Source organism: Carassius carassius, chromosome 13, assembly GCF_963082965.1.
Source record: "Carassius carassius chromosome 13, fCarCar2.1, whole genome shotgun sequence".
NCBI classification, from domain to species: Eukaryota; Metazoa; Chordata; class Actinopteri; order Cypriniformes; family Cyprinidae; genus Carassius; species Carassius carassius.
In genome coordinates this window covers 5,021,160-5,038,576 of record NC_081767.1, presented here as the reverse complement: position 1 = coordinate 5,038,576, position 17,417 = coordinate 5,021,160, and the positions used below count along the sequence as shown (strand labels likewise).

Genomic DNA, 17,417 nt, shown 5'->3' with positions numbered 1-17,417 from the left:
TGACATATATCCCTGCATAAATCTGGTATAACAGCCTGTGAAGTTTTTAATTTGTAGAATAGGATTTATACTCCTAAAATAAATATTTTGAGAAGGTGTAACTGTTTTGTTGTTTTTGTGAGAGAGCGAGAGAAGGAAACAAAATACAAGATTGCAACTCCTAAAACATTTTCTTGATGATATATAAAATAATTGAAATATTCTCTACAAATTCTACTGTCAGGTGCTCACTTTTGCTACAATAATTTTAGATAACACAAATGTACTGTATGCAAATACAACAAAGGGACATAAACAACCGAATATTCAGGGATGCAAACTTATCATCTTTAAGTAAAAGTTGTCATTTTGAATCTAAAATAGATAATTTGCGTAATTTATGTAAATCCAAAGAGTTTTTGAAAATGTGTGTAGTAAATAGTGATTCAAAGTATTATCGATTTAATTTAGGTACCTGCTGAAAATGACTACTTTCAAACGCTCCTGTGCGTATATTTGTGGCTTGAAATTCATAAAATGTGCTTAAAAGAAAAAAAAAAGAAGAATATTCGCTGACTATCGTCTATTATGCACTCACTGTATAATCCATTCACAATTAGGAGAATAGTGAACACCAAATTTACCCAATTACAGGAGTGAATCTGATCAAATGTTCCGAGTAACTTCCTAAATTGCTACAATTGACCCCACCCTCCTTAGTTACTGTTGCTGTGTCCGATAAGCCATGCCGCTCTCTCACTCAGTATACCGTCGAAAGAGCTGTGTCAAGTGTGCGACCGCTGTGCGATCTATGCCTCTAAAGGGCCTCGCTCCTAGCCTGCATTTTATGTCTAATTTTTATTACTGTTTTTTCATCCATTTTGTCCTTTGAAAGACTAAAATAGTCATAGCTGATAGACAGTATAAGACTCTGTGTACAAGAATGAGTAAAGCTGTTTGTTCTTAGGATGACAACATTTTGAACATCTAGAACAGCTGAATCTAGAGCCCTACATTTCACCCTGACTTTTTTATGTCCCTCGGACCGGGCTTCGGGCCAGAATGATTATGATTATAATGAAAGAGGTTTTGTTTTTGATTCGTTTTTTTTTGTTATACAGTAATTTAAAACTTTCTAATATAAGTTTCAGTTCATTTTTGCTTTATATTTAACAAACGTTTTTTTTTACTTAATAATAATAATAATAATAATAATAAAAACTATAAAATATACAATCACTTTGCCATTACATACAAAACTGAACTATTTTAATAGCTGGAACAGTAGTATAAGCTTTTTGGAAGAGGGTGGGGGAAATACAGACTCAGGCCAGTAATTCTGATAAGCTGTCAGACACTGGCATATTTGAAGTTTAATTCTTAAGTAAATTTGTAACTTGAGACGATTTATATTAGCCTATAATTTACGTTATACCTCTTTGTGTGTATTTGAGTGTAAAGGCATTTTCAATATTAGTCTTATAGAGGCTTTGTATACAGTAAGTTTGTATGCTCTAAACATAATTGAAACTGTATATTTTGTATTAATAAAGACATTTTGACTAAATGTGATGTGTGTTTAATAAATTATTACTAATGTATCTATTAAGTATGTGAGATATTTTTTTAAACAAGAAGAAAATCAACATTGTGTCAGTGCCAAAAGAAACGTTGATTCTATGTTGTTTCTATGTCAGTTTGCTATCTGGGTGGTCTCCCAGCCTGACCAGCTAAAACCATCTTAAACCAGCTATGACCAGCCAGTCTAACCAGCTAATACCAGATTGACCAGCTAAAACCAGCTAAGACCAGCCAGTCTGACCATCTAAAACCAGCTAAGACCAGCCATCCTGACCAGCTAAAACCAGCTAAGACCAGCTAAGACCAGCCATCCTGACCAGCTAAGACCAGCTAAAACCAGCTTAAACCAGCTAAGACCAGCCTGACCAGCTAAGACCAGCCATCCTGACCAGCTAAGACCATCTTAGACCAGCTGAGACCAGCTTAGACCAGCTAAAAAAGTGGTCAAAACCCCTCTAAAACCAGCCTGATAAACCAGCTATGACCAGGCTGGGAGACCAGCTAAAACCAGCTAAGACCAGCCAGTCTGACCATCTAAAACCAGCTAAGACCAGCCATCCTGACCAGCTAAGACCAGCTTAGACCAGCTAAGACCAGCCTGACCAGCTAAGACCAGCCATCCTGACCAGCTAAGACCAGCTTAAACCAGCTAAGACCAGCCTGACCAGCTAAGACCAGCCATTGTGACCAGCTAAGTCCATCTTAGACCAGCTGAGACCAGCTTAGACCAGCTAAAAAAGTGGTCAAAACCCCTCTAAAACCAGCCTGATAAACCAGCTATGACCAGGCTGGGAGACCAGCTAAAACCAGCCTGACCAGCTAAGGCTGGTTTTAGCTGTTTTTTTCAGCAGGGTGAATGAGACACACAAAGTTTTGTAGATATTGGGAGTTCAGGTTATAAAAATAATTGTGTACTTTGTTTCAGTCATTATTAAATTAATGAAATGAGACGTTCAGACGAGTCATCGCTGAAACGCAGTGTTCACTTTCTCGCTGACTGAAACAACAGAGTGCAGATGTGCGTATAATGTAATGAGATCTTTATTTCACATTGTAAACATGCAGCTTCAGTGAGTTAAATGGGAGTTTGTCTGAACTCTGGCTAGACTGAAATTAACATTTTCTAAATGTTATTTCCTTTATGTAAATTAAAATGTTAGTAACTTACAAGTTTATTAAATTCACATTAAATACAAAGTCAGTTAATAAGTAAGAATCGGGTTTTTATGTGTAGTTAATAGATTGCACTATTACTCTTGCCCATAACCCATTATAGATCAAATGACAATCTGGTGGAAAATGCATTTTTTGAGAAGCGAGATATTTCCTGATATAGTTAACACATTTGGAAGTATTTCGAATAAATTCAAGAGATATGAAATAACTTGTGATTTAAAAAAAATAATAAGAATAATAAAAGGCGTCTCTCACGAGTTGTTTATTTTTTATTTATATTTTTTATTAAAGTCCCCAAATGTCTTAGATCCAATCATAGACAGACAGGTGCTGGTGGAATAAAGGTGGAGTCGACTTAGTGCTTTTGCTTACTACGGTAAGAAGTTTGGACTCAGAAAGTTAATAGACGCTCACGCGGTAAGTCCTCTAATTATTTTGGCGGAAATATGCTTTAGTTATACAAGTTAATTTGTTAGTTTTCCATAAAAACACAAAATGAATGCCGTTTCTAAACTAGTGTCTCCTTGTTTTAAAGGAGTAGTTTAGTTTTAAGAATTATCTGGAAAAAACAGACTGTGCCTCAAGTGCATTGCCTTCATGGACTTGCATGTACAAATATGTAGTCTAGCTAGGTTAGGTGTTAAGAAATGAATCATGCTGCATTTTATATTATGTGTACTTTTAACAAAGCAGTAAGTGAAGCAGCAGGCATCATTCCACCATAATTATTTCAAATTGTCCTTCGCGTTAAATTTGGAAATCAAAACGTAATTTTCTTATTTGTTGAATTTTTGGGAAGCATGTTTAACATTTCAATCAACTAATAATTCAAGACCGATAGGTAGAAATCTTAGTTGATTACTATGGCTGATACATGTTATACAAATATAAAGGCTTTGGGATACAGCTTCAATATGCCTTTTTTTAAATCTGCATTATCAATAACAAATGAGGCAAACATTATGTTTTGTTGTATACTAAAAATCAGGGTATAGGGTTTGAACTTCATAGATCAAATGCAAGATCTTATAACTTTCTGAATACACCTCCAGAAGTTCAGTGATCCATCTTCTATGGAAATAGATCACAGCGCACACTTTCTCTCAGGGACTGTATATTATCTTTCCCTGAGCTCAACGCAGTGTCCTAATGTAGGCTACATCACCTTAGAGCCTGTGCGGTTTAATTAATCACCCAAGACCAATTTTCCAATAAATTAAAAGGTTGTTTAATTTTAGATCCACATACAAAAATTATGTCTGGAAATTATGCAAACACTAAAAACATGCTAGTTGTAGTAATACATTTTCTGTATGGTGATGTTGGCATTGATCTCAGGTTCAGTAAGATTTTATATAAGAGGAATAGTACACTCAAAAATGAAATTTCTGTCAATAACTACCCTCGTGTTGATTGACCGACTTCTCTGAAACATGAAAGATAATATTTGAAAAAATGTGTTGGTTTCTTTTGTTCATTCAGTGAAAGAAGAAATAAATGCTTGCAGGTTTGGACAACATGAAGTTGAATTAATAATTTTTTAATTTTCTTTTCTCAGTGAACTGCACCTTAACTACCAGCCTTTTCGTAAGTGACAGACAGCATTCACACACACAAGCCACAGGAATTTCTTAAAGGAAGTCATCTGGTGTTATCTGGTATGAAATGCAATGTTTTATATAAAACAACTAAACTGTTTCACTTTCACTTTGTGAGCTCACTAGCATTACTGTTTCTTGTGTCTGTTTCTAGGCTCACAGCTCAACTTGACATCAGTGGGAATTTAATCAAAGAAACTGAATTCAGTGGAAGATGCATGTTGTTATGGTTATAAAAAACACATATATATGATCAGCTAACATTGATTCCACAAGAACAAATTAAGAGACAGAGCGGTGCTTAAAGTACATTCTTTGTGAATCCCCACCACTTCCTGTAAAGAGCAACATCAGTACTTGCTTCTCAAGAGTGCACTTCTCTTAACAGAGTTGTTGTAAAATGAAAAAGAAGCATATGAAATTACTTGTCATAGCACTAGCTAGCAGCTTTTGCCTTGTCTTTTTCTTTTCCAAACTAAAGGATGTGGAACACAAACAAAGAGACCTGGCCAAGATCACTTCATTTCCAGATACAACTACAAAAACCAAAAGTGTTATGCCGTATAAACTTCCACCCCTTACAATTTCTGAGACTTTCAGAAAAGACATTCCCAAAAATGGTGCTTACTGGAACCGGAAGCTTCATTCTCTCCTCAGGCAGTTTGATGCCACTGACAATCAAACACAGAAAGACCCACATGACAAGTTTCTCTGTCAGCCTGAGAGTTTTGAGTTGCTAAAAACCAACATTCAAGATGTCCATTCATACCCTCCACTTTATGGAGACTTCCTTAGAGGCATGGAGTGTCGAGACCGACCGCTTCTTATCAATCAGCCTGACAAGTGCGCATCAGAGAATGAAGAGGATCAAATTTTCCTCCTTTTTGCGATCAAGTCTATCCCGAGTAACTTCAAAAGGCGCCAAGCAATTCGAGAGACATGGGGAAGAGGAGGCATGTATGAAAAAGGACTTCAAGTAAGAACTGTCTTTCTGCTGGGCCGATCATCTACGGATGATCCCAATCTTGACAAACTGGTTTCATTTGAAGCACAGCAGTTTCAAGACCTTCTCGTCTGGGATTTTCAGGACTCCTTTTACAATCTTACTCTAAAAGAGCATGTGTTCTTCAAGTGGATGCTTGATAACTGTCCACACGTATCTTTCGTTTTTAAGGGCGATGATGATGTTTTTGCTAACACTCAAGCAATTCTGAATCATCTAAAGACTCTGGAGCCTGAACAGGTCACGGCATTGTACACCGGGCAGATCATTCCTAATGCCAACCCATTACGGGACCCTAAAATCAAATATTATGTTCCTCAGTCATTCTATGAAGGTCCTTACCCTCCTTATGCTGGTGGCGGTGGATTCCTATTTTCTGGAAACCTTCTTCCATCTCTTTACCACGTCTCCTTTTACATACCCTTCTTCCCTATTGATGATGTCTACAACGGGATGTGCTTCAAGGCACTTGGAATCACTGCAACAAAACACGACGGATTCAAGACCTTTGACATTCGGGAAGAAGATCGAGAGAACCCCTGTGTACACAAAGACCTGCTCCTGGTGCACCAACGTGACCCTGGGCAGACTATAAGACTGTGGAGAAATATGCACAGCACCATGCTGACCTGCTGATATTTGTAAACTATTAAACACCATTATGTTCAGCTGTTATGGTTGATGAAACCCTTGTCGGAAAAGAACAAGCTGGTGAAATTTTCTGGAGGCAACATGGGGCGAGTACAGAGCATTAAAGTACCTCTTAAGAGACCCCAACACCATCATATCTTATGTTTCTGTACAATTGATTGAGCGAGGTTTACTCTAGGTTTAATTTGTACAGGTTATCAACACAGTTGGGTGGGGTTAAGTCATCATTTTCATGTCATTCCAAACTCGTACAAAACAAGTTTTGCTTGGTTCTGCAGAAAACATATTTAGAAGTGTGTGTTAGATGTTTTTGTTCTTATGAAAATGAATAGAATTAATATCTTTACAACCCCCCCCCCCCCCCCCCCCAAAAAAAAAAAAAAATAGCTAAGTGGCTTGTTGTTGTATGATGAATGAATCACGATTTAAAATGTGCTATTTTATTCACTCTCTCTCCAGAAAAAAAAAGACATGGAAACACAACCCTTTTTTTTTTTTTTTATATTATCTTTTATTGAAAAAGCATGTGGAATTTCACACATTGTTGGGCACATGAAGTACATTACATTGCTTTACCATTTTTAACTTTTTAACACAAGAACAACAGAACTCAAGTGCGGGTGGCGGGGAAAACAAATTACATCCATACTATTTATGTTGTTCATTTAAACTTTTAAATCATTGTACAATTAGTAAGAAGCAGCAGTGTTTACAAAAATTCAGATCTAACCGGTTTAACATATTCTGTCCACTTGGACCACATCTTATAGAAAGTGTCCCTCTGCACTTTGAGTGAAAAGGACAGTTTTTCCATTATGAAGATCTCGTAAACAATGTTTATCCAGTCCTCAGTTGTTGGTGGTTCTGGTTTAAGCCATCTCCTTGTTAAAGCCTTTTTACTTGCTGCCAATAAGATGTGGAAACACAAACCTTAAAATGATAAAGGGATAGTTTACCCAGAAAGTCAAAATCATGTACTCTACGACAAAAGTCAATGGCTACCATTCTTTAAAATGCCCCATTTTGTGGTTCACGGAACCTTATAGGTTTTAAATTAAATGAGGAAAAGTGAGAGAATTTTCTTACGTTTTGAGTAAACTATCCCTTTATCTAAGGTCAAACTAGCAACATTAACATTGTGAAGTGAAGTGACGTGTGGCCATGTATGTAGACCCATATTCGGAATTTGTGCTCTGTATTTAACCCATCTAAGTGTACGCACACAGTAGTGAATATACACCTGGAGCAGTGGGCAGCCATATTCCAGCTATATTCGGTGCCTTGCTCAAGGGTCTCACCTCAGTCACTGTATTGAGGGTGTAAGAGAGCACTGGTTATTCAACTCTCAAGTCTTTGTGCACTTGACTTGGAATTCCCAGCAATACATATTTCTGCAAAGATGTTTAGCATGTTTTCTACAAAAATGTCTGGCGTGTTTACGTTTTATGTAGCGTGAAAACGTGAAAAACCTATGCTCTGGTCCGACCAGTCAGACTGAAATGGATTCCAGGATTGCATTTTCAATAGGTTTGCAAACCACATGTGAATGTAGCTCGAAACAGATTAACAAAATTTGTATTTCATGCAGTTCGTTGACGTTCAGACTAACTGATCAGATTTCAATCGGATTTACAAAAAAATTGGATTTGGGCTGACAGTCTGAACGAGGCTTTTCATGTGTTACCTTAAATCAGATTCTGGTCAGAGTGTAAATGAACGCCAAAATGCTTACCTCAATGCCCTCCATGTTTACTCCATGTGGCAGAACGCTTCATGCCATCTTAAGGTTTTTTTTTCTTTCTTTTTTTTGAATTTTAAATGTATAATGTAAACAGCCATATAGAAAATTCGGATCTGACCAAAAAAATCAGATTGTAGCCTTAGAATGTGCAACAACTTCTAGTGAAGCTGATGGATTTATTCACACTACCTCTATATGTCCTATTTTGGAGTTTAAAAGATTAGACCTAATTTTTTCCATTCTTTACAATATGTTAGGTGTTCAATTTGAGAAAGACAGACACACTATTTAACAAGATTGATCAAGTTTTGGAAGCTTTAATCGATATATATATATATATATATATATATATATATATATATATATATATATATATATATATATATATATATATATATATATATATTTGCTAACAAAGCATTTGCATTATGCATTCTCTTGGAAAAGTATTGCATTCTCCTGAGAAATGTAGTGCTTACTTACAAAAGTATTTATATATAAGGTTCATTCAGAATTTTTGGGATGCCTCTGCTGTTAACATTTTGTTGCAATAGTAGGATTGCTTTTTTCTTGTCTGTATTTGCATGAATAGCCTTGAGGTAATCCAAATGACATTGATTTATGACATTTGTTTCCATGATATGTGTAGGCTATGAAGTAATTACAGTTTTATGACGTCAAGCGTTTAAGATTTTATGAAGACAAGTTTTGCAGCTGCATTTTTTCTCGTTAACTGATGCATCAAAAAGTCTCATACAAGCGAATATAAGCAGTTTTTAAAAGATTTTAAACATTTGTATATTCATTTTGTAGGTGGTTGGGTTTTGTATGTTGCACTTTCCACATAGATCCTGATAAAGTCTTTACCTTCATGAGGAACATTTTTTAGTTTGTGTGAGTGTAAATGTGTGGATGAAAACCATAGTTGTAACTGTTGTGTGAGCTATGTCACGCAGTCTCAGAGATATTAATACATTTATTTATAATCCATATTGTTCTTGCCTTATTTCAAGAAATTATTGGAGGAAATGCAATGAGAACTTTTGTCTTACCGTGTTTATTAACTACAGAATGCACAGTTTTTGCAGTAATTGTACATACAGACCCTTATGCTAATTACATTATTCTATAATTTTATTGGTGTGGGTTTCACTCTGAAATACAGCAAAATTGATGCAAACTGACTTTATTTATTTCTTATGACTTATAGAAAATAAGTCATCATTTTCATGTCATTCCAAACTCCTACAAAACAAGTTTTGCTTGGTTCTGCAGAAAACATAGGCCTATTTAGAAGTGTGTGTTAGATGTTTTTGTTCTTATGAAAATGAATAGAATTAATATCTTTACAACCCCCCCCCCCCCCCCAAAAAAAAAACAAAAACAAAAAAAAATAGCTAAGTGGCTTGTTGTATGATGAATGAATCACGATTTAAAATGTGCTATTTTATTCACTCTCTCTCCAAAAAAAAAAAAAAAAAGACATGGAAACACAAACCTTAAAATGATAAAGGGATAGTTTACCCAGAAAGTCAAAATCATGTACTCTACGACGAAAGTCAATGGCTACCATTCTTTAAAATGCCCCATTTTGTGGTTCACAGAACCTTATAGGTTTTAAATTAAATGAGGAAAAGTGAGAGAATTTTCTTACGTTTTGAGTAAACTATCCCTTTATCTAAGGTCAAACTAGCAACATTAACATTGTGAAGTGAAGTGATGTGTGGCCATGTATGTAGACCCATATTCGGAATTTGTGCTCTGTATTTAACCCATCTAAGTGTACGCACACAGTAGTGAATATACGAGACTGTCCTCCTCTTAAAAACGACCACATAGGTCGTTTGTGCAAGCAGAGTATTATGACCTATTATTACGTTTTAAAATCTAGCGGCCGTATTACGACAGTCTCGTTTGTCGGGTGTGTCGTCATCAAATGACCTTTGACTGTCGTTACCATCGTTACCACCCACAAAAAGGAGGCGTGACCCAACATCTCACCAAGCGTCGTTGTCCAGGTGTGTAAACAATTTTATTTTATTGTTTATTTTTTAAGGTACTGTTCTGATTGTCTGCAATTAATGTCAATGTAAGGTGCAGTTTGACGTTTTCTTTACAAATATGTTGTGAATGCCAGTGAACGAATGTGTGGCAATCGCAACGAATGTGAAATGACCAGTGACCACAACACTTACCTTATTTTTTTTTTTACCATGATAACTGTTTTACTGTGGTATTTGTAGTTAAAACACATTAACCACAATGCCATGCCTTTAATACCTTTTTGTAATGTAATTGTGATTAAGTGTTTTTTTTTCTTTTCAGTTTTGCAGTTTCTTCATATCACATACATCTCCAGCTCTTACAACAATATTCAGTGTCCAACAGCTCTTTATGAAGCTCTCTCTCTCTCTCTCTCTCTCTCTCTCTTTCTCTCTCTCTCATTTTCCTTTCCTATTTTTCTGAACTGTAATTCATAATTAAGTCACACATATTTTTCTTTCTTTCTCTTGTTCATCATGGCATATTTTCACAGCTCAGAATCAGATTTGGATCAGTTCTTGTAATAACAGGGAACTTGAACTCGAAGCTATATGCTGAACTTGAGGAAGTTTCCAGTGAAGCTGAAGTCCTTCAAAGGTTCGACACATCACAGGTAATGATGAAGATATTTAGTTACAACTGATTTACTTTAATTAATTTATCCTTACTTTATGTTAATAACCTTCCTTATAGTCCTTCCTTTCAAATATTTTGTTCACAGATCATTTCTAACACACTGTCTCAACATGTATGTATTAAAACAAAAACAACTTTTTACTTTTTCTTTATTTGAACTGAAAAGGAAGACCATGGGCCTGTCAAACTCTATTCAAACTGGTCTTGTTTGTGGAGAGGGATGAATTTGACACAATTCTTGTGTGTTTACGGAGAAGACCAAAAGCTGCTAAGGCAAATATTTCCAGAGGTACGTCTGTGTTGATCTGAGCACCTCGCCAGAACTTTACTGCAGTTACATTGTGCACCGAAATTTTTATTTTTATTTTTTACTTTTTTTTACATGCCTCATGACCCCATCAGTACAAGCCCTGTGCTACGTCAAAGTATTAATAATTCAAACAATTTCAGCAAATTCATATGATATTGTACAAGCGTACTCTCCAGCTTTTCTTCCTGCTGTCATTGACCATCGCCTCAGCTCTCATGCAGACTGTGCCCATTGTAAGTAGTCAGAGCGTTATATCCTAAAGCAGGGGTCTCCAACCTTTTTGTGAGTGAGGGCTCCCTGAAGGGATAAAATAGTCTTGAGGGCTACTTGTTTGATATAGGCACACACACACACACACACACAAAGTTTCAAGTTTTGAAAAATACAACAACAAACAGTAATATTGTTAAATATTATGACTATTGAATATATAATTACCGTATATACCCGAATATAAGACAAGTTTTTTTGTCCTAAAAATAGGCTTTTTGTCCTAAAAAATGGGGGGGTCGTCTTATATTCGCGATATAGACAAAATCACGGGGGGAAAGGGAGAAAGAACAACGGCATAAATATGAAATAGTGACTGAATGATATACTTTACATACTTGCATGTAAAATTAGAAAAGCAACATAATATCTGTGTTTAACTAAATTAAAACGCTGCTCCTCTGCCGCGCGATACGCAGAGAGAACAAGAGAGGTGCGCGCACGAGACGCAGATCGAGAGAGAGAGGTGCGCGCGCGAGACGAAGAGAGAGAGAGAGAGAGAGAGAGAGAGAGAGAGAGAGGTGCGCGCACGAGACGCAGAAAGAGAGAGATAGAGAGACGTGCAGATTCTAAATATTTTAAATTATTGAATTATTTTATTATGTTTTAATGGTATATGAAATGTCACCAATAGTTATTTTCTCATTTTATGCCATTATCATAAAAAAAAAAAAATGAAAGATTACAATTCAGGCTATTTATAGAACGTGCTCTGCGGGCGACTCAGAGACTCCCGCGGGTACCATGTTGGAGACCCCTGTCCTAAAGTTTATATTGAGTCCACTGTATTCTTTATTAGCACCGTCTTAACCCGTTCTAACAGTACATGATATCTGTCCACACCTCACAGTCTGCCTTCATTTCCATGTTGATTTTTAATGAACACATCTGTCTAAAAGCAGGTCTGGAAATGCTGTTTAACTTGTCATGTGACACATGGTAAATGGTAAATGGACTGCATTTATATAGCGCTTTCAACAGACCACATGGCCATCCAAAGCGCTTTACAATTTGCCTCACATTCACCCATTCACACACACATTCACACACCGACTGCGGTGTCTGCCATTCAAGGCGCCATCCAGCTCGTCGGGAGCAGGTGGGGTTAGGTGTCTTGCTCAAGGACACCTCGACACTTGGTCAGGTGGAGCCGGGGATCGAATCACCAACCTTCCGGTTTGTAGACAACCTACATGAACCACTGAGCCACTGCCGCCCCTACATCAGGGGCCGGTTGCGTAAACATAGCTATTATGTTAAGAATGTGACCAACTAGCAGTTAACCAAGAGATAATCAGTCTCATATTTCTTAGTAAAATTGGACCAATCTATGTTTTTGTAACTTTAAACAATTATGACAAGTCTAGAGGAAATCAAATTAGATGGCAGTAGTCCTTATACTATACCTTCTGTCATGATGATTTATGACCTTTGACCTTTTGACAGGTTGAACTTCCGGTGACCTTATGATGGATGGGTTGAACTTTCCGAATGAGTTCATGGGTTAACCTATGACCCTTCCCACGCATCGATCATGTGGTTTTGACAGAAGTTTTTTACCCTATTGACCTAGTTAGTTCTAAATCATGGTTTTGACGGGTAGTTTTTACGGTATAGGAAACACTCCCCACGCATAATCTAAAGAAATTTAACTAAGGTTGAAAAACATTCTGTTCTTTTAAAAAGGTTATAAATGAAACGTTTATAAAAAAATATACTGAAACCGACTCTACATTTTTAGAGTGCAGAAAGGAGTTGTTTTTAGAGAGCTGAAGGTCCCTGTGTTTGCACGCCACAGTGCACACTCGTCTGAATTTACTACAAAATCATAATATCTTTAAACCCATTGTTAATTAAAACCATCGTATTTCATGCGGGAGTAGCATGTTTTTGACAGTTTTCTGACGGGTACATCTATGAATTACGGTTGCTCAGCCCCTAGCATCTCTTGTACTCCTCTCTCTCTCCCTCTCATGCATTCATTCGTCTCCAAGTCTTAGTTTCTTCTTTTAATGAATATAAACACATTATACATTCACAAACAATATAAAACAAAACATTTACAATAGTTTTAGTCATCATTAAAAATATAAATTTTACCAGTATCAGGGCAAAAAATATATAAATTTTTCAGAATGAAGAATATGGTCTATTGAGGAACCCGGACGTGTCATTGACACAATTCAGTTAAATTCATTTCACATTAATCATTGCAAAACATTTTCTATATTATATTTAAAACCTTTTATATCCATCTTTATATCATATCTTTTTCAAAAGCTGTTTAATTATTTAATGGAAATTATTTATGGAAATAAATAATTATATAAATGACATCATCATCCTAAAGCAATTCATTAAACAAAAAAAGTATTCAACATTTAAGTTAATCAAACTTATAAAACACACCATTCTCTTCTTTTAAAAAAGAAGAAGAACATTTTTCTTATTTTAAATGTGATTATATATAGCATAGTATATAAAATAAACATTTCTGATGATACATATAAAAAAAATATCCCTTACATTTTTTTAGACCGCTAAGAGATGTCCAAACATGAATGAAATATCCCCAAAATAAAATAATACGACTTAAAAATAAAATAAAACGTTTAAAGTTAAATCATAAACAGAATCTCACAGGTCCTATAGGGGTATTCTCCTGTATGTGAGACCTGAGGGGGGTGCTTCACAGACCCTGCGCGCCGAGGGTGGAGTTCCAGACCGCATGATCTAAGTCAATGGGGTACATTATTTCAAAGCTAACATTAATGTAATGTTTTTTAATAATCAGTACCCCCCACTACATCTGATGTCCGCTGTTTCTTAATTCAACAAAATGATGATATATATTATCTAAAATATTTATATTTTTATATAATATTATATAATAAATAATTATTTATATCATATCATATATATGATTATATTATATTAGATGTGTTATGCATTAATCACTTTAGATTCTTTAAAGTTCTTATTTTTAGCACGATCTTCAGTTTTTAATACCAACCCTCTCTCACTCTCTCTCTCCCCCTCTCTCTCTCTCTCTCTCTCTCTCTCTCTCACACACACACACACACACACACACACACACTGAAACATGATGCCAAAGTCTTTCCGTATGTTTTACAAATATTGATTTTGCTTTAAATGTATGCTGAGGAGCTCGTTTGTTTGTCACAGCATAGACTGTGAAGTTTAGAGGGGCATCCTAGAGATGTAATTTGAGAACTGCGCTTTCCTACGGTCGTAAACCTTTCACATATCTACGGTACCCTCAGACACAGAGCAGGAAAGACATTTTTTTTTTTTTTGCAGGGGCTCTGTTTAGCCGTCCCAAAATACCTCCATTTAAAAGCGAAAATAAAATATTAAAATGACCGTCTGTACATCTAACGGCTGTAGTTCTATTTTATATATTTTATATTAAAAGTATCCTTACTATCCATATTATATTCTTTATTTAAAACAATATATTTAACTGGCAGTATTCACCCAACGTGTGTTTTCCATCAGTTGTTTGGCCTTCAGCCTTTTTACATAGTGCTTTTCATTTACTGTAAGATCGCTTTACACTAGTGTAATGAAAGTTAACTTTTCTTAAAGTTTATAGTTGTATTTTACTGTATCCGCATCCTTCTATCCTGTAGATTGTGTGTGTACTGTAAAATAACAAATATACATTTTGCTTAAAGTCACTAAAATAATCACACCTACAATTTTAAACATGGTTTAAACACATTGTGTGTCGCTAAAGCAAGGCACACGGTCTATCGTCTTATTTTTTAAATAACCCGATGACCGGCTTCTTCATATAATTTATGCACCCAAGTGCTTTTCTCACACAAGTAGAAACTTACTCTTTGGATGTGTTTGGCAGAAACATAATTTCTACATCAGAATTTGTTTTTTAAATGTACGACTGAACTTTTCTCATTCGACAGAAATACTATTTTCAAATTATTTACCCGGCCTATGACACTCTGTGTAAATGTTCTTACCTAGAACAGAAAACATACACTTTGACTATTTTGTAGGCATCATGTAATGTCAAGAAATGTACAAGCTGAGGATGTTTCAACTATTAGGGCTGAGGAGATCCGTAAGAGGGGTTACCACTGTAGCGAAATTCTTGCAAAAACTTCGGTAATACCCAATCATAACCAAGAAACGCATCAACTCACCCTTGTAGTGGGCACAGGAAAATCGACAATAGCCGATACTTTCTCTTCCACCGGCTTTACTTGTCCATTTCCTACAGATTTTCCCTAAATAAATCAGTTGCTTGACCAAACACACATTTCGCGAGGTTAATGGTTAACGATGCACGTTCCAAACATTCAAACACTGTGCGTAACAAAGACAAATGTTCATTCCAATCATTTGAAAAAAATCACTAAGTCGTCTAAATATGCTCTACAGTTCGGTACGCCAACGAGAACAGTTTGGATCAACCGCTGGAACGTGGCAGGTGCATTTCGTAACCCGAACGCCATAACCTGATACTGTAGAAAAGAATCCGGTGTTACGAAAGCAGATATGTCAGATGCACGTGGGGTTAACGGTACTTGCCAGTACCCTTTCAGTAAGTCAAGTTTATTAACGAATCTAGCGGAACTGACACGATCAACGCAATCCTCCATTCTCGGTAATGGATAACAATCAGGTACGGTGACAGCATTAACCTTTCGGTAATCCATACAGAAACGAAAGGTACCATCAGGTTTCTTTACCAGAAGACATGGGGATCTCCACGGACTACAACTATGACGAGCTAAATCATTTTGTAACAAATAATCAGTTTCGGTCTTCATTGCGGATCTCTTAATTTCGTTAACACATTATGGATGTTGCTTTATCGGTTTAGCATCTTTAACTTCGATGTCATGTTCTAGTACACTAGTCTGAGATGGAACATCAGAAAATGGAGATGGAAATGACCTGATAAGCGCCATCACATCACCTCTTTTTTCATTAGTTAGAGAAGACAAGTGAGAAGACAAATTAGACAGTATAGCAGAGTTTTCCAACTTACTACACTGGTGCGGAGTATTTCTCACCATCAATCCATCCTCATCAGCACTCGTATCACCTTCTACAACAGACAAAACTGGTGAAGTTACTAATACCACTGTATTGTCAGTGTCCTGCTTCATAGGTTCACACTCGTCACGTTCATGATATGCTTTAATCATGTTAATGTGGCAAACGCGTGTCTTGCGCCGTCTGTCAGGAGTGCCAATTACATAATCCATATCACGAAGTTTCCTAACAATATTATACGGACCCAAAAATTTAGCAGACAGAGCAGACCCTGGTATCGGTAGTATTACCACCACTTTATCACCAGGCAGAAAAGACCTTGCAACAGCATGTCTATCAAATCGATCCTTCATCTCCGACTGTGTGTTTGTCAAAAACTTATGCGCAAGATCGCATGCACTATGCAGTTTTTCTCTAAATCGACTAACATAATCAAGGACATTTGTTTGCTTCTCGGTTTTACTCTCCTTCATCTGATCTTTCAAAACCTTTAACGGTCCTCGAAGAGTATATCCAAAAACCATGTCGGCCAGACTAAAACCGAGTGATTCTTGCACACTCTCACGCACTGCAAACAAAACTAAAGGAATTCCTTCATCCCAATCTTTACTTGTGTCCATACAACATTTCCAAAGCATGGTTTTAAAGTCTGATGAAACCTTTCAATTACACCTTGGCTCTCAGGGTGATAGGCACTAGAAACTCGATGTTCAATAGACAAAGACTTAAGAGTTTGGGTAAAAACTCGCGACAAAAAATTTGTACCTTGGTCTGTTTGGACAACTTTGGGAAGTCCAAAGGTAGAAAAGAACTTGATCAACGCCTTCAAAACAACAGGAGGTGTAATCTTCCGTAACGGAATAGCTTCAGGAAATCTGGTCGCTCTACACATAATAGTACAGAGATATTGATTACCGGCTTTTGTTTTCAGTAACGGTCCGACACAGTCAATCAATACCTCCTCAAACGCTTCTCCTATAACCGGAATTTGAGAAAGTGGAGCGGGCAAGATAACCTGGTTCGGCTTTCCTGCAATTTGACACGAATTGACAAATCATTGTCCCTGAAATATGCAGTATTTCTTTTCTTAGCGGCCTCAGCACTTATCACAGCTGATAAACATTTCTTCAAAGAAGAATTCTCGTTTTGTGCCGTCACGATCTGAGAACGAGTAACTGGCAGATTTAACGAAATAAAACTTTCCAACACATTCTCTGAATTTTTCACCTTAGGAACGTTTTCAGAAGCTTTCTTCGTTTCCTAAACTTTCTCCCGCTCCGCTAACACATTTCCCACCAACGGCCAAGTCAATATCACCCACGGTTTTAACTGACTGAGCACGAGTCACTGCACAAGAAAAAAACACTTCAGGGTGCAGACTAA

At 36.5% G+C, this 17,417-nt stretch overlaps 1 protein-coding gene across 2 annotated transcripts; it reads left to right on the top strand.

The window, feature by feature from the left end:
* The first annotated feature begins 3,118 nt into the window (after positions 1-3,118).
* Positions 3,119-6,360, top strand: LOC132155552 (N-acetyllactosaminide beta-1,3-N-acetylglucosaminyltransferase 2-like). 2 transcript variants are annotated; one of them, XM_059564328.1, is made up of 3 exons: positions 3,119-3,153; positions 4,295-4,394; positions 4,489-6,360. In XM_059564328.1, the coding sequence occupies exon 3, from the start codon at positions 4,735-4,737 to the stop codon at positions 5,971-5,973; it is 1,239 nt and encodes a 412-aa protein (XP_059420311.1). In that variant the 5' UTR covers positions 3,119-3,153; positions 4,295-4,394; positions 4,489-4,734; the 3' UTR covers positions 5,974-6,360. The 2 variants fall into 2 exon arrangements, with proteins under 2 accessions (XP_059420311.1, XP_059420312.1); XM_059564329.1 differs by lacking the exon at positions 4,295-4,394 and having other exon boundaries at positions 3,130-3,153.
* The last annotated feature ends 11,057 nt before the right edge of the window (positions 6,361-17,417 follow it).

Excerpts from the sequence above, each read along its gene's own strand:
- LOC132155552 (XM_059564328.1), top strand. The coding sequence starts at position 4,735 with ATGAAAAAGAAGCATATGAAATTACTTGTCATAGCACTAGCTAGCAGC.